At 44.3% G+C, this 22,808-nt stretch overlaps 1 protein-coding gene across 1 annotated transcript in view; it reads left to right on the top strand.

The window, feature by feature from the left end:
- The window catches only part of LOC104314058 (microtubule-associated serine/threonine-protein kinase 4-like), a 93,889-nt gene that overhangs the window by 58,913 nt on the left and 12,168 nt on the right, over positions 1 to 22,808 (top strand). The window contains 6 exon segments of the mRNA XM_069775561.1: positions 7,504 to 7,626; positions 7,878 to 7,990; positions 15,763 to 15,890; positions 15,993 to 16,222; positions 18,105 to 18,305; positions 21,856 to 22,085. Of these exon segments, the coding sequence (XP_069631662.1) occupies positions 7,504 to 7,626; positions 7,878 to 7,990; positions 15,763 to 15,890; positions 15,993 to 16,222; positions 18,105 to 18,305; positions 21,856 to 22,085 (1,025 nt within the window).

Raw genomic sequence — 22,808 nt, 5'->3', positions numbered from 1 at the left:
TGGCAGGGGAGGTTTAGTGTAGGGTTCGGCGTTCGGAAGATCTCGCGATGTCACGGAAAGATGGAGGGTTAGTCGCAGCCCTATGACGTATCTGTAATCCCGCCTACCCTTGTTAGTATAAAAGGAATTAACTGCGCAATAAAAGGCGGAAGTTGGCGCTCACACTGTGTGTGTTATCTGTCTCTTTCCCTGGTCCGGGCCGACCAGTGATCTAATCGTGGCACCTTGATATGTAGCGAACGCTACATAATGGTGACTCCGACGTGATCAGTCGCACTAGGCGACAATGGAACTTGCGCAAGTGATTAAGGTATTGAAGGTGTTGACTGATGAGGTGGGTGCCCGCGGAACGATTAGGAGGGGCCCCACGGGTGAATGCATCCAACGGATGTTGCGCCGGGGAGGCATCGGTTCTCCTAGAGAAGTTTTAAGCTCCCCAAAATGGGGAGAGATTCGGGAGCTGTTGCTCCAATCTGCGCTCGCGGGCGAGCGCGGAGCTGCTGAACGATTACAAGCGTGGGGGAAAGTTGAGAAGGTGGTTACAGAAGGACGGAAGGTTGGGGAGTGCTGGTTGGCGGCGCGAGCTGCTTTGTTTGCGGATGAAGCGCCGCCTCGGGAACAACGGGAGACAGTGCCCCCAGGGACAGTGAGTCAGACTCAGACGGAATGGGCGGCCGTGGAGCGGGGTTCACAGAGCGGTCCATCTCTGATTGAGGGCGTGGACACGGAGGGTACGGCAGAGATGGAGGTTTTTCCTGTAGGGACGGCACCAGCGGGGACGGATGTGCCCCCTCCGCAGTGTCCATGGGGGAGGTTGCGGCGGGTGTTTCGGGGGGACTCGGGGGAGTGCCTCTTGGACTGGGTTCCAGGCAAGGATGTCAAGGGAGATTTATACCGTCAGTTGAGAGAGTGGGAGGAATGGCCGCCCGCGGAGGTGAAAACTGGGATGCAGCGGGGGTTGGAGACTGTGGCAGAGGAGGAAACACCCCCACGCGGGGGAAATCAGGCGCCCTTGCCGGGAGAGCGGACTGAGCCCCCTGAGCCTTTGCCTGAGCCTATGCCTGCTGAGCCGTCAGCTGCACCCCCTCCGGCGCTTCCTCCGGCCCCTCCCTTTCCGCCCCCCCCCTATCCGCCCACTTGCAGCGGCGCGTGTCAGCCGGCCATGAAATGGCCGCCTCCAGCCGCAGCCGCAGCCGCAGCCGCGGCCGGCCCCCGGGCAGAACCATCCACCCCCCCGCCACTGTCCTTTCATCCATCCCGCCTCTCGGAACCAGAAACGGTGAAACCAACTGCGCCCGCGATAGACGCGGAGCCGCCTGCAGTAGCCGCTGCGGACGAGAGGGAGAGGCATTGGAGGGGAGTAATAAAAAATGCCCTTGTGGAAGGGACTATGCTCCAAGCATAACCATACCACCAAGAATGCAGGAAGACGGGAAAACTTTGCACCGAGCACCAAGGCCCCTCGCGCGATGACACAAATGCAAGGGGCTTGGGCTGCCAGCCCTCAGGCAGCCTCGCAACTACCAGATCCGCCACTGCAGGAAGCTCTGGAGTGGATGTGGAAACCGCAGTAGACATTCAACATAAAGGGACCACTGGGGTTCGGGCTTAGTGCATTTTTAATGGGACGATCTTCAACAGCTCTAAAAGGAATTCTGGTAGTCCTAGGGCTTATTGATGCAGATCATTGTGGGACTGTGAAAATTATGATTTATGTTTTAATCCCTCCTGTTTCTATTCCTAAAGGTACCAGAATAGCACAATTAGTTCCATTCAGGTCGTGTGTTCTGAACCCAGGTGAAGTACAACGTGGAGATGGTGGATTCGGCTCCACAGGGAAACCGCAGGTCTCAGAGCTGTGAATGCAGTGATGCACAATATGGGAGCCCTGCAGCTGGGTTTGCCGTCTCCAGTTATGCTTCCAGAAGAATGGGATTTGTTAATTATAGATCTAAAGGATTGTTTTTTCACCATTCCCTTGCACCCAGATGACGCTGAACAGTTCGCCTTTTCGGTACCATCGATTAACAAGGCAGAGCCCTATAAGAGATACCATTGGGTCGTGTTACCGCAAGGAATGCGCAATTCCCCCACGATGTGTCACGTGTATGTGGCCTGGGCATTAGAGCCTGTAAGAAAGCAGTTTCCTCAGTTACATTTTGATAGCGGGAAGGAACTTGCCACAGGATGAAATTTTAACTCAATTGCAGGACATCTTAAGCCATCGCGGAGTAATAATTGCTCCTGAAAAGGTGCAAAAGGCAGCACCTTGGAAGTATTTGAGGTGGCACATAGATGCTAGCAATGTTAGAAATTTCAACGGTACATGATGCCCAGAAGCTTGTGGGAGATATCCAGTGGGTGCGGAATCTTTGCGGTATCACTAATAATGATATGGCCCCTCTGGTAGAACTCTTGGGTATGAGCGCACATGCAGATTGATACCTATCCTGCTGCCATGTGGGCCACGGTACAAACTGGAGAAAAGGCCTTACATATTGAATGACATCTTCACACTTTTTTGCAGTGCTGGGTGTGCCTAAAGAAATTAAGACGGACAACGGCCCGGCCTATGGTTCTACATGATTTGCTCGATTTTGTACTTTGTGGGGAATTCACCATGGTACGGGTATTCCACATCTTCCTACAGGACAGGCTATTGTCGAACTGGCCAACCAAACCTTAAAGAGCATGCTGCAAAAACAAAAAGGGGGGAACCCAGGGCTTACTCCCAGAGGAACGATTGGCCAAAGCCTTATTTGTGCTAAATTATCTTAGATTGACAGGTGATCACAAAGACCCACCGATGGTAGTGCATCATGCTCTTTTACAGGCGGAAAGGACGCAACAAAGTACAGGAATCATGGTAATGTATAAGGACCCAGAGTCCGGGCAATGGTGCAGACCAGCAGAAGTAACACTTACTGGGAGAGGGTATATGTGTTTGCTTACAGATCGAGGCATTCATTGGATCCCAGCCAAGTGGGTCAAGCCACGGCTTCGCACTGATGCTGGACCCGGAATCATCCCAATGGCAACTGGCACGGTACCGGCAGGTGCTGGAGCCACTGATCCGACAGATTCCGACTAATAGAGTATTACACTTTAGAGGACTAGTGGACATTGAGTCCTTCAGAGAGGTTTTTAGAACAGCGTGCCTTATTGTATATAGAACTTGCTTTAGGTAAAAAGTGTGTTAAGCATAATTTGATTAAACATAGTGTGATTACGGGAAGACAGTGTGGGGTAAACATAAAAGTTAGTTAAAGCCAAAATTAGGGGTAAGGTCATGGTCTTAGTTAAGAATCTAGAAACAGGGCAATGGGAAGGTCCATTTTCATTAATAACCTAGGGGCGAGATTATGCTTGTGTTTCCACAGATGCAGGCCCACAATGGACTTCCGTTCAATTTGTACGACCATCATCATCTGGAGCATCATAGATGGTGTGGCAATATGAATACCACCTCAGTCAAAAACTAATGTATAGGTCACCTTGGCTAACATAACAGGTCAAGATTCTCTGTGCACCGCAACCGCATCATAAAGCCCATGAACCAATAGACAAGATGGCTATGACTCGTGCAGCGCGCCTGGCCAGCGAGCGCATGCGTCATAGGTTGCAACCGAGGTGGACTTTTGGCACCCGCTGGCCACATGTGCTAAAACCCATTCCTCTGCAAATGTATAAATACCGGGATTTTCCAAAGAGCATCGGGCTGGTGTATGGTGAGGCCATCGTTGCCTCTGTGGGGACGCCCACGGAAAGCTGGCACCTACCGATTGCTGGGCTGAGTTCGCGGAGCAAGATGGCACAAGAATGTATGGATGGTTCATCTTCCTCATAGTCCTCATGGTTCGGGTCATTAGGGGTAACGGGTTGGCTCAAAGAATTATGGGCATTATTGTAGTTATTGTGATTTTAGCTATTGTAATAATTTTACCTTGTCCAGCTTGTTAAGTAAAAATGGCATCCCTTATAATAGCACCAACCAGGCCATTGTAGAACGAGCACATCGAACCTTAAAGACCCTGCTCGATCGGTTTAGGGAGGGGGAGCAGGAGGAGCCCTCCTGGTTACAGGATAACACACCTGTTCTCCGTACACAGCGTCTTCTGTTAACTGCATTAACTTCATTAAATCAGACAGTTCGGGGGGCCCTGATGTGTATATCCAGATGACATCCCTCTCAGAGCCCATCAATACGTGCCTTTATGGGATCCGGCTGTCAGAGCTTGCAGCCAGGAATCTGGGTGCCCCAGACAGTAAGCCTTAACATCAGCGCACCAACGATAAACTTTATAACGTAATAGAAGTAATTCTTTCCTAGCCTTAACTTTCCATTTACCACTTGTGTGAATTCTCTGTAAAGGAGCTCCTTGCTCTGCAAGGTAAATGGGACATTTACGTGTGTTTAAGATACAGTATTTCAACTTAGTTGTAGAAATATGCTTATAGTACTTTACACAGTTATTTCTTTGCGTGGAACTGCTCGTAACAATAGAAGCCAGTTAGTCATAGGGAGGGGAGAGATGTAGGGTTCGGTGTTCGGAAGATCTCGCGATGTCACGGAAAGACGGAGGGTTAGTCGCAGCCCTATGATGTATCTGTAATCCCGCCTACCCTTGTTAGCATAAAAGGAATTAACTGCGCAATAAAAGGCGGAAGTTGGCACTCACACTGTGTGTGTTATCTGTCTCTTTCCCTGGTCCGGGCCGACCAGTGATCTAATCGTGGCACCTTGATATGTAGCGAACGCTACAGTTTAGATTGGATATTAGGAAAACATTGTTTGCTGAAAGGGTTGTCAGGCATTGGAACAGGCTGCCCAGGGAAGTGGTGGAGTCACCATCCCTGGAGGTGTTCAAAAAACGCGTAGACGTGGCACTTCAGAACATGGTTTAGTGGGCATGGTGGTGTTGGGTTGACGGTTGGACTCTATGATCTTGAAGGTCTTTTCCAACCTAAATGTTTCTATGATTTTATGATTCTATGAACAAGAGAAGAGTGAGGGAGTTATCATGCCCCAGTCAGCTTCTCCACTTTCTACCTGCCTCATCTGCTGCAAAAGACACTACTGCCAAAGGCAAAATGAAGAGCCACAACTAGATCCATACCCTTGTTTTAAGTATGTTCCTTTCAGGCATTGTTTCATTGCCAGGATGCTTTTTCCTGGTAAACGTAGCGTTAATGCAAGACTGTCACCCTGTGAGAGGCTGGATCACAAGTAGATTGCAAATTCTGCCTCTGTTTTGCTACAGCTGGTTGAGAAAGTGAATTGGCTAGAATGCAGCTGGCTTAAGTCCCATAATGGTCAGCGCTGCCACACAGAACATCTGTGCAGTTTGTTTACAGGCTGATTTCTTTCAACTGTTCGTGGTTTCTCAAGAGCTGGCAGTCTGAAGAAGGCAATCAGGCAGCCATTTCTTTGAAGCACAAAGGGATGTTTAGAAACCACAACAAAGGTTTTTAAGTGTTAGAAGCAACTCACAGAAACAGAGACTGCAACATGACAGGTCCCACAGGGGCACTGGAAAACAGCATGATTTATCCCAGGTTCCACCATGCATTTCAAATGACAGCGCTATCTAATATGTATTAGCTAGCTGCATAACACTCCATGAAAATTGTAATCGTGTATTTGCTCAGGAGACCCGAGTAGCTTAGTCAAGTTGAAAGAAGAGAGATAAATAGATACTACACTTCTTTTGAAGAACGAAAATGACAGAAAAAAGACCTCTTTGGGTTTTTGAAGTGTCTGATACCTAGTCAAGAATTATACAATCTGCCATAATATTCCATTACTGTGTTCAGAGAAATGTTCACTCCTTGGCTAGTGACTTACAATTAGATATGATTTTGGTTTCCTTTGGGAAGATTTGGCTTTTATGAATTTGGTACATGTCACGGTCCACTCGGTGGACTCGTGATGGTTTGTTTGCTATGATCTCGAAAGTGCAAAATTAAGGTGACCAACACCAAAGGGGATAGCAGTAATCACACAGTAAAACTTTATTGTATTGCCTGTGAGGAGGCATGCGATAGTTAGAGATGGGTGAAAGAAAGGAGAAAAGTAAAGTTAAGTTTAGAGAGAGGAGAAAGAGGGGTTATAGCTACCACCGCTGATCTCACGACGTACTAACGGTCCCGGGTCCAGCTGATGCTGCGTCGTCGATCGTCGTGGTCCTTGGTGGGGAAGCTTCAAGCTTCCGTTGTTCAGAAGTCATCTCTTATGCTTAGTAACACACCTTGCTCCACCTCTGCCTCAGGAGTCTCCACCCTTCTCAGAATACAATTATCATATCTCCGCCCTTCTCAAGCAAGGCTATCACGCAGGTGCGGGGTCAATGTCCGAGGCGTGGTTAGTCTTGGAGGCGGGTAGCCTTCGACCAGGAGGTGTGTTTTGGTATTATAATGAAGCAAAGTTTGTCTAAAGTTCATGATTTCTTCGTCGGTGTTATGCCAACAGTGGCAATTCATCCTTTTTGACAGTAGCTATGCGGTTATCTCTAACGGTTCCAGCCAGGTACCTTCCAGGAACCTTGTACCGCACATTCCGTCCTTGGGACCGGCCGCTGCGCTCCAAACAGGCCATTGTCAGGTAATGTACTGTTCATGTTCCTGATGACAGTGTTGAGACAATGCTGATTTTCTGACCGACTCTTACAGTACAGTCAGAAAAGCAAAGAACCCAACCTAGAAATCTTGACACTGACTTAGAGACCAATCCTGGAGACCACTTTTTTTCTATGGCGCTCTCCTGACTTGACCTTGACATAAGGAAGTTTACACGCAGTATCAAGTTGGCAGTAACTCTTGCTGCTGTAGGTTATCTGTTCAGTTTTTAGAAGTACATTTATGCTTATTAATAACATCCCCTCCCACCTCTCCAGGACAAAAATTCCAGTACTTCATTGTGTTCTTATAGTTGTTTCTTAACTTGAAACTAGTGTAGTTGTTTAACATGCATTATGACAAGTAGTAATCCAAGGCAGTAATCCATAAGAAACTAAATGATAAGGTATTTCCTATAGATTTGTGTATTATTGCCATAAAACATCAAAAGGAGCTCCTGATCAGCAATGGTATTTACATTGAGCAACTATTAAGAATCATTCTTCATTGCTTTCTAATTTGTACTTACTCATCTAATGCACATATTTACATTTTGATGACTACTATTACTACATCTGATACTTCTGACTAATGTGTAGCTGATAGATAATAATTAGCCTAGCCAGAAAAATAGAAATGTTAAAAGGGGGAAGAAGAAGATAAAGCAACGTCACCACTGTTAATGAAATGGCAGCAATAAAACAGGGCTAGGGAGGTGCTCTGACAGGTTTAGAGGAGATTGTAGTGGGAATGGGTATTAGATGTTCCTGCCTGCAGTGATGACTATGCCTTTCCATGCTAATTTGCATTTTTTGACCAGGGATTTTGTTGAATCAGTGTCAGAGGATTTGGTATCATTTGTTCAGTGTTTTTCTCTGTCTCCCCCAGGTGGTGCATATGAAGTAAAGCAGCATCAGTTCTTCAGGAGCCTCAACTGGAATAGTCTGCTGAGGCAGAAAGCAGAATTTATTCCACAATTGGAGTCTGAAGATGACACAAGTTATTTTGACAGTAGGTATTGGATGGTATTAAAAAAATGTGATGAATGACTTGTTTAAATAATCAATGTCTTTGGCTTTTGTATTTGCTTACTGCTTTGAAAATCTCCTTTATCAGAACCACTGACAGCTGTGCAATTTCACTGGTGGTTTGACATTTCAGGATAAATAATCTTAAGAATAAAATTATGCTTTTAGTTAACATTAAAGCTTGGTACTCATTCTTCCTGATAAATTCAAATACTTTATTTCCCTTGTCTGTAGCACGTTCTGAGAAATACCACCATATGGAAACTGAGGAAGAAGATGATACAAATGATGAAGATTTTAATTTGGAGATAAGACAGTTTTCCTCATGTTCACACAGATTTTCAAAAGTAAGTAAAAATTGCTATAATGTTAATACGCATTGTGTACATAAACATTTTGCTACTTTTGTAGGGTTTGGAAATGTTACATATGGAAGAGGTGTTTATGGCATTGTTTCTTCAAGAAATGTTAACTGAAATTGAGCAAGAATGAAATGAATACCATTAAATCAAAACATAGGAAGATTCTGTAAGAAAGTTATTTCTTGAATCCTTAAGAAGGTAATAGAAAATTATGGAAATAGTTTGATATTTTCTGTAGAAAATTCATCACAGCATTAGGGAAACTGTTCTGTTAAATGCTAATGCATGTTCCTTATGTTGGTTTTCTTTATACATAGTTTGCATGTTGCTCCAGTTGTGTCCCGAGTATCTTGCAGGCAATAGCATAACAAAGATTACAGTACTAGCCTATAGTAGAGATTAATTAAATGACATTAGACTGTAAGGAAAAAGCAAAGTAGTGGTTAGGTTAGTATGTGACTTGGTCAAGGAGAAATGTGGATTTGAGGGAGTGATTTGAATGCTGTGAACTGAAGGTAAAGCTGACTGTCAAGGTGTCCTGGTTTCAGCTGGGATAGAGTTAATTGTCTTCCTAGTAGCTGGTGCAGTGCTATGTTTTGAGTTCAGTATGTGAAGAATGTTGATAACACTGATGTTTTCAGTTGTTGCTAGGTAATGTTTAGTCTAAAGTCAAGGATTTTTCAGCTTCTCATGCCCAACCAGCAAGAAAGCTAGAGGGGCACAAGAAGTTGGCACAGGACACAGACAGGGCAGCTGACCCAAACTGGCCAAAGGGGTATTCCATACCATGTGACATCCCATCTAGTATATAAACGGGGGGAGGGGGGCATGGGGGATCGCTCAAGGACTCGCGATATTAATGTCCATCATTTTGCCATGACATTATCATCCAGATCTTCACCATCCACGCCTGTCACCATCATCACTGTCAGCAAAAGGACTGGAATGACTCGTTCCTTCATGGTCCTGTAAAAAAGCACAAACTAGGCCTCGGTCTTAAAACCAGGTCACAGGGTTAGAAGTCCGGGATTATCCACCGGGCACTGATGTGGTGAGTCTTTCCACTCCCATGAGATGGTCTCAGAAGACCAATGTAATCAACCTACCACGTGCTCCACAGAGCCTTGCCTTGTCTGATATGCTGGGCCAGAGCTTGGTTTGGGTGATTAGCCTTAAGCCTTATTCGGCATTGCGGGCAAGCTGTAAGAATTGCTTCACAGATTTTCATAGACACTGGCCAACCCCAAGATCGGCATTCGTAATAGAGATCTGCTTTCCCTGAGCAGCCTCATTTGATATGCAACCATTCTGCTAGTCTATCCCAATCTTCCTTCTCACTGGTGACCATCCTGATTTGGGCCAGGTGATCTACCTGTTGATTCCATTTCACAGCTGGGGTTCCATCCCAAGCATGTCCCTTCACCCATCCCACCTTTAAAGGTCAGGATCTCCCTATTGCCAGGAGACATTGCCAGTCTTCTGTCCTCCACACTTTCGCATGAGTTACTTCCCACTTACTAGATTCCCACTGACATATCCACTCTGTAACGCCCTTAAAGGTTGTGTAAGAGTCAGTATAGACGATGGTAGCACCATTCTTTACGGCCAGTAATAAAGCCCGTAGTTCTCCTACTTGTGCACTACCTTCACCCTCTTCCTCGACTGTCTTCCCAGTACCAATCTCCAATGCCACTGCTTTATATTGCCATTTTGATCCCACTCGGCGGGCAGATGCATCTGTGAACCACACTCCCTGCACATCTGAGCCTGCCACGAATTCAGGTGCCTCCTCAATCGGAGAAGGTTTATACGGTTGGCCCAGCAAGGCTGGGCCAGGGTTTACAGGTTGCTGTAGTTTGAAAACCTTAGTCAGACCCTCCTTTAGTGGGAGCAATTGGCTTATCCCTTCTAGGTATGCATACCATTTCCTAACTGTGGCCTTTTGGGCTACTCCCTCCAGAGGAGGTGACCCATTGAGGATTGAATTTAAGAGAGGGAAAGGACCCTGTACTATAACATCCTGTGAAGTACGCAGCTTTTCAGCTTCTTTAACTGCTCTAGTGAGGGAAAGAGTCCCCTTCTCCCAATCTGAATATCGTCGCTCCGTTTCTTTGAATGCAGTGGAAGAAAATAATAAAGGCCTGGCTGGTCCCTGTGGCCCCTTTTGAAACATGCCACAGTATGAGGCATGTTCAGCAAATCCCCATTCCACCCTTAAAGGATCTCGTGGGTGCAGTGGACCTAGTCTCTGATAAGCCTTAAGCTCATCTTTCAGAGTGTTAAGGGCTTCCGTATGTTGCAAAGTCCAATCCCATTTTCTGTTTTTTCAGAGCAAGTCATAGAGAGGGTGGGCAATCACTGAGGTAATACTTGGGACGGCAGAAGTTAATGGTGGGGTATTACTGTTCAATCTCCTATAATCAATTGTTAGTCGCCACCTTCCACCTGATTTACGGACTGGCCAAACAGGAGAATTATAAGGAGAATGTGTGCAACTGATGATCTCCCTTTTCTCCAGATCATTAATTACTTCCAAAATGCCCCATTTGGCCGCAGCTGGAAGTGGGTATTGAGGGACACGGGTTACCTTAGATTGCAGTAGTGCAGGAGCAACCTGCAAAGTTCTCACATGAATAGCCTCTACCTCCCTGCCCTCAAAGCTCCACACCCTGCCATTGGGTAGATACCATTGTCTGCCTGCCAGGACATCAAATCCCAGTATATTTCCCTCATAGGGGCTTAAAGCCACCTCCACAGCTGTCATTCTTTTTTCCCAGGTAACCAAAGTTGGGTTCGAGCTATGGGGCATTTTTCTGTCGCCCCTGTTACTCCTCTAATGTTTATAGCCTTTCTTGATGGCCTAATTCCCAGCTCACTAGCTTGTTGCTCATTTAAAACACTAATTTGGGCTCCTGTATCGATTAAGAATTCCAAACTTATCCGTTTTGGGACCACAGGAATGTGTATATAAGGCTCTTTATCGGCAGACCATTGGCAAGTATTTACCATGCGGACTGGGCGGCCTGAACCCCAAACCGCAGCTTCTAGTTTTTTAGCCCTTCCAGTTCCTCTCGCAGTGCTGCAAAAGGGTCCCGTTTCTCTTCCCGAGGGGGCGGGGTTGCTGGCGCTTCCCTTTCGTCTCTAGCTTTCCCCTCCAGCAATCCCACTCCCGGATGTCGTCAGCGGACTGCCCGTCCTGCACGGCTCGGGGTGCCCCCAGTGCCGGTGCCTTCGGCCAGAGATCGTTCCTTCCGGGATCGTAGTTCCGACCCGACGGCCCACGAGATCCGCGAGATCGAGACCGCTCGGGGCGGGGTTTACAACCGGCTGGGCGGACTATCCTGCTGCCTTCAGTTAACTCCGACAGTCCCTTTTCCCGGATAGTAACAGATTCTCCTCTCTCCCTCGGGTCCACACCCCCAGCCCAGTAAGCTACTCGGGACGTTATCGACTGATCACCTGCCGCTCCAGCACTCAGAAACACTCCCGGTCCCCAGTAACCTCTCGCTTCATCATCACTCAACAGTATCCGATTCTCCCCTGTTAGAGAAACTCTCCACAAATACTCAGTTTCCATGCGCGAAAACTTAGCTTGCAACTCGCCGAGTTCGGGTCCCGACCAAGGGGCCGTGCAAACAGCGCTCTGGGGGCTCCCACCATGCGGACCCGCGTGCCCTTCTGTTTCAATAAGGGGCCGCACATCCCTTTCCTCCAATTCCACCTTCAGATAATCTATTTCCCCTTGCCTTTTAGCAGAATCAGTCTTTCGGTTCTGTGCTTGAATCAAGCAGGTGCCCAGGAGGGCGCACACCCTGCATTTGCCGTCTCGACTACTTCCGCGGCATAGTTCTACTCTCTCCATGACCGCTGCCGGGTCAGACCACTTCTCCTTCACCCAGTCCAGACCTGCGGGAGAAGGGCTGCAGCTGTGCCTCCGTAATAATTCCTCCATTAACACCATCCTGCCAACTACGCCAATTTAAAATGTTATGGATGCACGACTAACCAAATCCATCAGGTGTTAAAACTCAGATTTATTCGTCAGCAAAAGTTAGTTAGAAGTCTGGTAACATTTTATAAAACCACAGGCTCAATGATGTAAAGAGAATTAATACTACACGGCCGACTTAAGAATCCCCAAGATTTAAAGTGATGGCTCAAAATGCGCATATCACTCACCTAAAAGCTGAGGGCTCTCTCCCTCGAGGAGTTACCTCGGGCGGTGTCCCGGCCCGTGGGGGAGTCCCCGACCCGCTGCTCCAAGGAGGACTGCCAACGTGTCCTCTGGCGGGACCCCGTTTATACCCCTGTCGAATCTGACCTGTGGTCATTTAATTCTATTGGCTAGGAGGGTGTACCTGGCCCATCTCGATTGGCCAGTTCAAATTTCAACCTGCAGCCTCCAGGGTTTCCTTCCCCTTCTCCCTTCCTGGAGAAGTTTTGTTTCCTGCTGGCAGGATGGGGGTTGGTGGGATGTACTGCCACACTAATGAGCATGCATAGTCTTATATAGTAGGCAGCAGTGATTTTTCAAAAGCTTTCTATTAAAAAATTTTCTTTGGCCTACTTTAGGAACTGTTTAAAGGTATTTTGAAAGTCCATGTTTATATCTTGTTTGTCCTGGCTTAATTGTTAGATTTTATACTGGCTCTGCAGTACCACATATGTATTGTATCTGTGATCGCATGGAGGAGTAGACAGGATTTGTGGATGTAGTTATCCTCATTCTGTGTAAACTCCTTATTTTGACTTGGTGGCGTTTTTCAAATTCACATACTGGCAAATGACACAGTGTCTTTGGAGATAACTTGGACGAGAGGCAGTGGGCACAAACTGAAATACAGGAATTTTTGTTTGAAGATAATAGTTCAGCTGCAAGGGACCCACAACGATCATCTAGTCCAACTGCCTGATCAATTCAGGGCTGACCAAAAGTTAAAGCCTATCATTAACGGTGTTGTCCAAATGCCTCTTAAACACTGACAGGCTTGGGGCATTGACCACCTCTCTAGGAAGCCTGTTCCAGGGTTTGACCATCCTCTCAGTAAAGAAATGTTTCCTCATGTCAAATCTGAACCTCACCTGACACAGCTTTGAACCATTCCCATGTGTCCTGTCACTGGATACCAGGGAGAAGTGATCAGCACCTCCTTCTCCACTTCCCCTCCTCAGGAAGATGTAGAGAGCAATGAGGTCACCCCTCAGCCTCCTTTTCTCCAAACTAGACAAACCCAGAGTCCTTAGCCACGCTTTATAGGACATGCTTTCCAGCCCTTTCACCAGCTTTGTTGCCCTCCTCTGGATGCATTCAAGGACCTGAACATCCTTCTTAAATTGTGGGGCCCAGAACTGCATGCAGCACTGAAGGTGAGGCTGCACCGATGCTGAATACAGCGGGATAATCACCTTTCTTAACCGACTGGTTATACTGTGATGCACCCCAGGATGCGGTTTGCCGTCTTGGCTACCAGGGCACACTTCTGATTCATATTGAGCCTGCTGTCGACCAGCACCCCCAGATCCCTTTCTGCAGGGCTGCTCTCCAGCCACTCTTCTCCCAATTTATACTTGGACCTGGCATTACTTTGTCCCAGGTGCAGAATCTGGCATTTGTTCTTGTTAAATTTCATGCCACTGACAATTGCCCAGTGTTCCAATCTACCTAGATCCCTCTGCAAGGCCTCGTGTCCCTCGAGACAGTCAACAGCACCTCCCAGCTTGGTATCATCAGCAAACTTGCTAAGGGTGCATTCAACTCTTGCATCCAGATTGTTGATAAATATATTGAACAGAACTGGCCTTAGAATTGAGCCCTGAGGAACACTGCTGGTGACTGGTCACCAGCCAGATGTAGCCCCATTCACTACAACCCTTTGAGCTCTGCCCTTCAGCCAGTTCTTCACCCAGCGCACCGTATACCTGCTCATTTCACTGTTGGACAACTTGTCCAGAAGGATGCTGTGAGGGACAGTATCAAAAGCCTTTCTAAAATCCAGAGAAACTACATCCACTGCCTTCCCTTCATCCACTAGGCAAGTGACCTTATCATAGAAGAACATCAAATTAGTTAAACAGGACTTTCCCTTTGTGAACCCATGTTGACTGTGCCTGATGATGGCATTGTTCTTTAAATGCCTTTCAGTAGCACCCAGTATGATCTTCTCCATAATTTTTCTAGGAACTGAGGTTGGACTAACAGGTCTGTAGTTCCCTGGGTCTTCCCTCATGCCCTTCTTGTAAAAAGGAATAACATTGACTGTCTTCCAGTCAGCAGGGACCTGGAAAGGAAGGAAACACTTTTTTATTGTGAGGGTTATCGAGCACTAGCACAGGTTGTCCAGAGAGTTTGTGGAGTCTTCATCCTTGGAGATCTTCAAAAGCCATCTGGACATGGTCCTGTGCAACCAGCTCTAGGTGACCCTGCTTGAGCAGGGTGGTTGGAATAGATGACCTGCAGAAATGCCTTCCGACCTCATTCTGTGATTCTGTGAACTTCTGTCCTTTTGAAAGCTCTGTACCACAGTAATAGTTTGGTTTGTTAATGTCATTATGTCATTGCATCTCTAGCTGTGCCTCTCAGGTTGTAGAATATACAGCTGACAGTTTCTATATGTGATTTGTCAGCTAAGCAAACAACAGACTTCCAAAGATCAGAGTTTATTTTTTTCTAATGAGACAAGGGGAGTCAAAAGAATCTCAGTAGACATAATAAAGGGGGGTGAAAGATGATGTTTAGTGCTTACATTGTTGAAATTAGCTGAGGTAGAGACAGTCCTTGATAAGAAGAGCTGGTCCCAAGAAGCAGCCAATGAGGTAGAGACAGTCCTTGATAAGAAGCAGGAGCAGGCCCCAAGAGCCAGCTAAGACTGGTCTTGCGGCTTGGGTGAATACCAAGAAATCACTGAGCCTGCGCAAGGAAAGAGGTTACTAGCGGTGACGAAGAGGAGTCATCTATCTTCATCTCTGCGACCACCAGATGACCACCATAAAGAGGCCCTGCGCAGGCGCAGTTGGGAGGAGACTATGGAAATGACCTCTCGGAGCTAATTTTAATATGAAGCGGGGATAGGTCATGCATATGTATAGGCGTATTGTGAATATGTAATACCTGACTGTATAAACTTGAGGCGAACTGCCGAGTCGGGCGCGCATGACTTTGGCGGGACTACCCCCCGTGCTGCCCAGCGCTGAATGAACATACCTACTTTACAATCTCACTGATTGTGGAGTCTGTTTTCCGCATGTCACTAAATCCTTTAGCTAAGTAATTTATTCTTAACTTCACAGTCAGTTCAGATTCATTTTTCTGCTTTCCACAACTGACTGGTAGATATTAAGTCAGTATCTTAGGGTTAAGGTTGGTTGTTGGGTTTTTTCTTGATTGACTTTATGGTTCTGAATTAATCCAAGATGTGCCTTGATCCTGTGACCTAGAGCCCCCAAGGCTATGGATTTTGTTTGTAGTCTCGTGGTTCACACAGTGAAATGGGGAGAAAGCTGATGAATTTGTAATGAGATGTTATTCATGACCCTTTATGTGAGGAGCCAAGAAAGCAAAAATAGGAAAACATTTTAAGAACACAAACTCTTGGAAATTTAAAAAGGCTCAAGAAGTTTGAAGTATACACTCTGAAATACTGTATAAGCATTTAGAACATGCAGAGTACCACCTGAAATATACTTGCCTGCATATCTTTTTATATCAAATATGTCTGCGATGAGTTGGGTTTTTTGTTGTTTTTTTGTATCTATAATAGGTTTTTAGTAGCATAGATCGAGTCACTCAAACACAAGGTGAAGAAAAGGAAGACGCAGGAGACAAACCAAAAAGTGTAATATTGCCTTCTGTGGAATCTTTAAGCTGGAGTTCAGAATGTTCTGAAATGTAAGTAGAATGAGGTGCTGGAAGTGGTCCACGTCCTGCTTATCAGATAGCAGGCCTCCTCATCTCAATAACTGCATGAGAGTTTGCTTATTTTTAATGCAGACAACAAATATCTACATCCATCTCTGACACTGAGAGTAGCAGGCAGCAACACAGTTCTGGTTTGCTTCCGAAGTTGGCCATATCAGCTGAAGGAGAACAGGATGATTCCACCTGCTTAGCAGAACCTCAGGAGGAACAGGAAAAGCCTGCATTTGTGAATGAGGAAATATTGCAAGAGGAACCTGAAGTAACCACTCCAGCAAGTACGATCAGCAGCTCCACGTTATCAGGTAATTCACAATGGGTCTCTTGAATGATGACATTAGAAACAGTTGTGGATCTTCTTTGTTTAGCAGTAGCATTCATGGATTTAGAAGTCCTGCATTTCAGAAATGCTTTTAAAATGAAAACATCCCCAAAGGGGGTCTGGTTTGGGCTCAGGCTCAAACTAATAAAATCTCATCAAAATATGTATGGGAAAGTGTCAGCATTTTTGGAAATGCCAACATTTGATGTTACTTCACTGACTCTGGAGGGCTGCTAGGCAAGTGAATAAAATTATGACTTTGCCATAGAGCTGTTGCAGGATCCTTCTGTGGATCCCTTGAGCACTTAAAACACTATTTTTATACCTTCCTTCGATGAAGTTGGTGATTTTTTAAAAACTTTTTTTTTTGATCGATCATCCTAGAGTTATTCCAACTTATCTACTTATCTGTATTGCTGTTTTCTAACACTCTGTGCTGTACCCTTGTGTGTTTTTAATTAAGACATCTCAAAGATGTATGCCTTTCAGAATTGGCAGGGTTGTCTTTGACTTGTGGAAGTCACTCGTGTCATTAGGAATCTAGGAGGGTGTGTTGTAAACAATTCCCTACTTGAATAATTTATTTCCTTTATGCATCCATCTCCCAGCACAAGTATTTGCATGCATTTCAGTAGGATCCAGGGCCCTAGTATCTTGCTGGTTTTGTACTTTCAGAGGAGAGTTTTGTATAACTGTGGGAAGACCTGATATTTAACGCAGGTCTAGGCCTATATCAGTCTCACATTTGTCCATATATAGGTTCCAGTTACCTCCTCTCCACATATACCTGTCTTCAGCTTATTTCTCTTTTGTACCTCACTGAGTTGTCTCAAGATACCCCTTATATTATATCTCCTTTTTATCCACATACCCCTAATTGCCCTTGTAGTCTGCATTTTCCTCAATCCCATACAGCTGTACAACCATTTCCATCTCCTTCCCTTGTCAAAAACCTTGACTGTGCTGTATCCTGAGTCCTGCTCACTCCCCCCAGCTCCATGTTGTGGTGTTGGTATTAACACAGCAGTCACAATGATAATTCAAAGCATCTGTTCCTCTCTTGTCACTTATTAATTACACTTAAGAAAAAAAATTTTTTTTTTCTATGGTCCATTAGCAACAGGATATTCAGTGACCTTAAAGAAATACTAGGAATTACTGCTGTGTCTTTAAACAGGCAACCTACCCTTGGTGCTTGTTTCATAAGGTCATACAATTTTTCTGTGATATCTTTGAATCTTTGAAGAAATCATTTGCAGGTTGTTCACATGACACAAGGCCTTTATGTTTTTTTTCATTGTTTGAAATGCTGTTGTCCTTCCTTCCATTCAGTATTGTGGAAGTTCATTACCTATGATAGACTAATACTAATGTGGTTGTAATATTGAGTTTTGTGGTACCAGGTATCTTCCTCCTCACAGGTGTTGTAGAAAACCACCCAAAGAATAAAAGCAAAAGATAATTAAAAATAAAATTGTGCTTAGTGTTTTAATGATTTTGGAAAAGTTGTTAAGTTTATAGCAACTTATGTAGGATTGGAGCCTCTCATTTATTTTAGGAGGAGTTCACATGAAAAATAAATGTATGATTAAGTTCTCTGAAGTGAGTGCTGCATATTGAGATACCAAACTTGCTTTAGCTTTTGTCTACATTTTACTTTAGTCAGTGACTACATAAACTGTTGCTTCAATTCGTTCTATTAACCTTAATGCATTCTGTAAGTCTGGAAGAATTACTCAGATTTCTATAATGTTGTTTTATGAACTTGTGGACAGAAAGAAAAATTCCTATCTCACAATTGTACCATTTCCCCTCCCTGACCCACAGTTTTCCCTCAATGTGTTTATCCCTTCTTCTTTGTACAGTTGGCAGTTTTTCAGAGCACTTAGATCAGATAAATGGAAGAAGTGAGAGTGTGGACATTACAGATAACTCCTCAAAGCCACCCAGTGAAGTTGCATCTCACATGGCTCGTCAGCGATTAGAAAGCACAGAGATAAAGATCATCTCTGGAAAAGTCACAAAGCCCCTTTCTGCGAGTGCTTTGTCCCTCATGATCCCAGGAGGTAGAGATAAATCTTTTTGTTTGAAATGTTATGATTTGTGCATACTTGATGGTTTACAACATAAATGCAAGATTTTGGTGAGTCCGGAATGGATTCTATGTTACAGGGTTTTTTTGTTTCTCTTGTTGTTCATGTGTGTTACTAGATGGTCCCATCTTGTCAGCCAGTTATAGTGGTCACATCACAGCTGAGGGACCTTCTCTGACAGGCAAAACTGTAGCTTAGTGGTGACTACTTTGTGTTCGACCATACGCATGCACAGCAGGATGCAGGCTTCAGTCCTGGCCCGTCCTACAGTAGAGTTGTAGCTTAAGTTCTAAGCAGCTTTCTAGGTACATCTCCACGAATAGCTGTTTATTACAGCAACACTCTGTTACAGCACTAGCCTGACTAGTTCTCTCCCATAAGGAAAGGTGATAAGCCAGAGAGAAGTGTCACAAAAGTGGAAATAGCCTGTACGCTCCTGTTTGTACTATATTGGCTTGCATGGAGTACTCAAAATGTGAAGCTAGAAATATTGCTATAAATAAGTGGAAGTATAATAGTAGTATTAAATGTTTCCAGACGAAGCATTGGTGCTTCACTTAGTAATGGTTCAGAATCAAAGTCCAAATTTCCCAAATTTAGAGGGATTTTTTCCAAAAGTGGGATTACGTCTCAACTTTGCACACTGGCCATATGTTGCTTTTAGACCGTAGGTGTAATATTTAAGTATCTGCTGGTCTGATAACATAACCCTGCACTTGCTTCATATGTTCAAAGGTGGTTTTGACAATAACTTCAGCAGGTTGCTTTGAGTCCTCAGGCTAGTGGAGAATTGTACGCAGTGTTGAAGAGTTGGTTCTGGCTCTCTAAGGCGGAGAGAGTTGACATCTTAGACTTCACCTATCTCTGGGTTGTAAAGCATGTGTGCCCTATGTGCTCCGTAATACCTTGGTGAGCAAACACAGTGCTATTGTGCATGTGTTTTGGAGACCTTGGAGAAGTGAAAGGCCCATCTGATTCACCTCATGTTTTCTACCCTTCTTTATCATACAGTTTAAAGAACAGCATAGGCTTCCTATGCAATACCTGTAATTCTACCAGCTAACCATGAGTGTTTTTTAATGAGATAAGTCAAGAGGAAAATGTTGAGTTTCAATTAAAGAGGAATATTTTGCCCCTGCTTGAGTGAGGACAGCCAGGTGGCAATGAAAAGAATACTTAGCATTTCCGTGATGCTGTCCCAATGTGAATGGTCATTCTCACAAAATGCATGTGAGACATGAAGATGGTTTTAGTTTTACAATGAGAAAGGTAGCGACCATGTGCTCAGCCTGTTCAGGGCATTGTCGACACTGTAAACTGCAAGTGGCTTGCAAACACTTTGGGCTTGTTCCTTGTATAGACACTTTCTTTCAAATAATATTTCTCTTCCAAATAATATTTCTCTCTCAAATGTCATAAGTGTTTTTTTGGTATACCCCTGTAACAGATAGCACCATGGTTATTTTTTCTGCTTGTAGAGGGCCTGCAGTGCATGCTAATTATTGAGATAAGCTATCACAGGAGCATGATATACACACAGATAATTACACAGCCAAGTAATACTCAGAGTTATTCATCAGTTTATATTCTAGTAGTTCTTTCACAGCTGTCAGGTAAGAATCATTAAGTTCAGAGATGGTATAGACTGAGTTACTGTGTTTATTAAACTATGTTTTTTTCAGTTTAATCTCAGCATCATTCTATAAAATCCGAATTTAGCTTTGCTTACACTGAAAAATGTTGTCTTTATATCAACCAAAATCTTATATGTTAGCTGTACCTAATACTGTCCAAAAACCTACTTCATTCATGTTTATCAGTAAAATAAACTACAGCAATAGATGGCCAGTGTTCCTGACCCGAGTCATGTGGCTGAGAGTCACAGGACATGTCCCACATGTATCAGATAGCAAAAGCAGAGGGATCTGGGCATTTTTCAGAGCCAGAGGATGACAGTGACAGCCCCTCTAGGCTTGGCTTTTCTGTGGGTTTTCAGCATTAACCCAGTGATACCGATCTCTAGGAGCCTCTGGTGACTCACATTTAGGGAGTAGCGCCTGTGCTGACAAAGCATATCTGCCCTCACATGACATCGCTTGGCACGGAAACCAAACCTGGAATGTTTCTGGGCTGCATTCCTTTCGAGAGCTGTCACCCTGTTAGTCACAAAAGTGTGTTTTATGCTGCTGCAACTGTGTTTACATTTGCACAAACATGAGCACAGAGTGCTTTCAAAACAATGAAATAAAACAAAGCCATAATTGATACTGTTGTTGCAAGAAATTCTTTTGGTCTTACATGAAGTAGCAGAATGTAGAAAAATGGAGGCTTGGTACAAGCATTGTGAGTTACTGTCCTATGTACCAACTAGATATTGTGGTTTAAGTACGGTAGTCTTTATCTAGATATAACTGAATTCAAAGTACTGATACTGAAAAGCCGGTCGAAGAAACTCTCTAAGACTCAGTTTTGGAGTTTTAGAAAGCAGGCATTCTTTATTGCAGCGCTGGATGCACGGGGGATAGTTCCACCTAGCGTGCATACCACAGCTTTAGCACTAACAGGTTATATAGAATAACTAATTGCATATTAATCAGATTAGTATACATATACATAAAAATGATTGCAACTGATTATCATAGCACTGCCTACATCCAATCATGCGCAATGAAGGATCCATTTGAGTCGAAGGGCTGCTTTTGCGACCACTGACCCATTTGAAGTTCTTGTTGGCTGTCCTTGAAGTCTTTATTCTTGTCCTTGTTCTTTGATCTTGAAGCTTAAAGCAGCTTCAATCACATGTGGTCAGTTTCAACATTGTTCTCATCTAGTGTACAGGAACATCTAGTCATAAGAGCAAAGAACTGCAAAACTTAGGAGTAACTACCTCTACTAGTTAATTGCTTGGCTATACTTTTGTCTATTGTTTCAATCATAGTGTTAGTATAAGATTTCTAATAATTATTTACCACATCTCACTTTTACAGTCACCTAGCAGCAAACCAGTTTCCACGGCTGGTACAAAATATTAAAACCATCAAAATATTTAGACATACCATACAGAATGTATGGAAATATGCTATCAGTACCAACTAATACTTTCTTTAGCACTGCTGGATGATTTGGGGGATGGTTTTGGGCATACTCACAATGACATCTGCTACCAAACTCTGATTTTCTTTTTGTGAGTGTTTGTTAGGAAGAGAACTGAGAATTGTTCTTTCAGTGTGAGCAATGAGTGTGTTTCCTATCTAAAAGGAAAAGGCAGCCTACATCTAACAAGTTAATCCTTGCGTTAAGAAAATAGGGGTTAAGCTATGGGGTGAGAAATTTAGTTCTAAGATTTGGTTGTTGGTCAAACTTCTCATTCACTAAGATTCACACCGAGTGAGGAAGAAAGAGTGTTCATGCAAACACAATGATATATTTTGACACAAAGGTGTCATAAAACTTTAAGCAATTCCCTGTTCTCTGTGTGTGTGTGCTCAGAATGTACTCTAATAGGCAGATTTTGTTTTTCCAGATGTGTTTGGTTTCTCTCCTTTGGGAAGTCCTATGTCTCCTCATTCCATATCATCTGATCTTTCATCCTCACAAGATTCATCCCCCAGCCATGATTCTTCAATTGCTGCTGCAAGTCTTCGTCAGCCGATAGTAATTCACAGTTCAGGAAAAAAGTATGGCTTCACCATCCAAGCAATCAGGGTTTACGTGGGTGACAGTGATATCTACGCTGTGCACCATATTGTTTGGGTAAGTTTTGGGGTTTGTTTTTTTTTTGCTTATATACAGCCACAGAAAACTGTAATGATGTATTTGCTTTTGATCTTTTGTACCCATGGTATCTGTTTCTTGACAGTTACTGTGTAAATTGTGGTGTTGTGCCAGTTTTCTTAGAATGAAATTTGTGCCTGTGCACAAGGCTAGTGTTGGCTGTAGGGCTGCCCCAAGCCATATAATTCACACCTTTGGCAGAAGTGGTACCTATGTGTGATGTTGACCCTCTGCATGGGTCACTTCCGCTTTTAGCAAGTTTGGCAATTGTGAACAGCCATGTCTAAGTTCAGAGTGCTGTGGCTTAGAAAACCAAAAAGTTGGTGCAGCCCCTTTTTGATTGGGGGGAGGGTCTGCAAAATTAAGAGACTGTAAACAGAAATTGTTGAAATATACATGGAGTTTATTAAACTGCTTCAATTAAGGGATTCATGAAAGTCAACAGGTTCCTTGTGTATTTTACTAGACACAAGTAGGCAGATTTCAAGCACCGACTTTCTTTTGTGTAGAAATGTGCAAATCATTTGGAACTGTGAATACCTTTGAGGATTCTATGGCACAGGAAAAAGACTGACTGTCATGAATAAATCATGTATTTTTCATCCTCTGTTTACTACTGGTTTGAATGAAGTGGGAGACAGGCTAAAGGACAAGACAGCAGTTCTTGCATTTCATTGGTTATCAACTTCCTTAATTGTAAAA

Source organism: Haliaeetus albicilla, chromosome W, assembly GCF_947461875.1.
Source record: "Haliaeetus albicilla chromosome W, bHalAlb1.1, whole genome shotgun sequence".
Lineage (NCBI taxonomy): Eukaryota > Metazoa > Chordata > Aves > Accipitriformes > Accipitridae > Haliaeetus > Haliaeetus albicilla.
The sequence above is the reverse complement of the archived record's forward strand: the minus strand, read 5'-3'. Positions and strand labels throughout refer to the sequence as shown.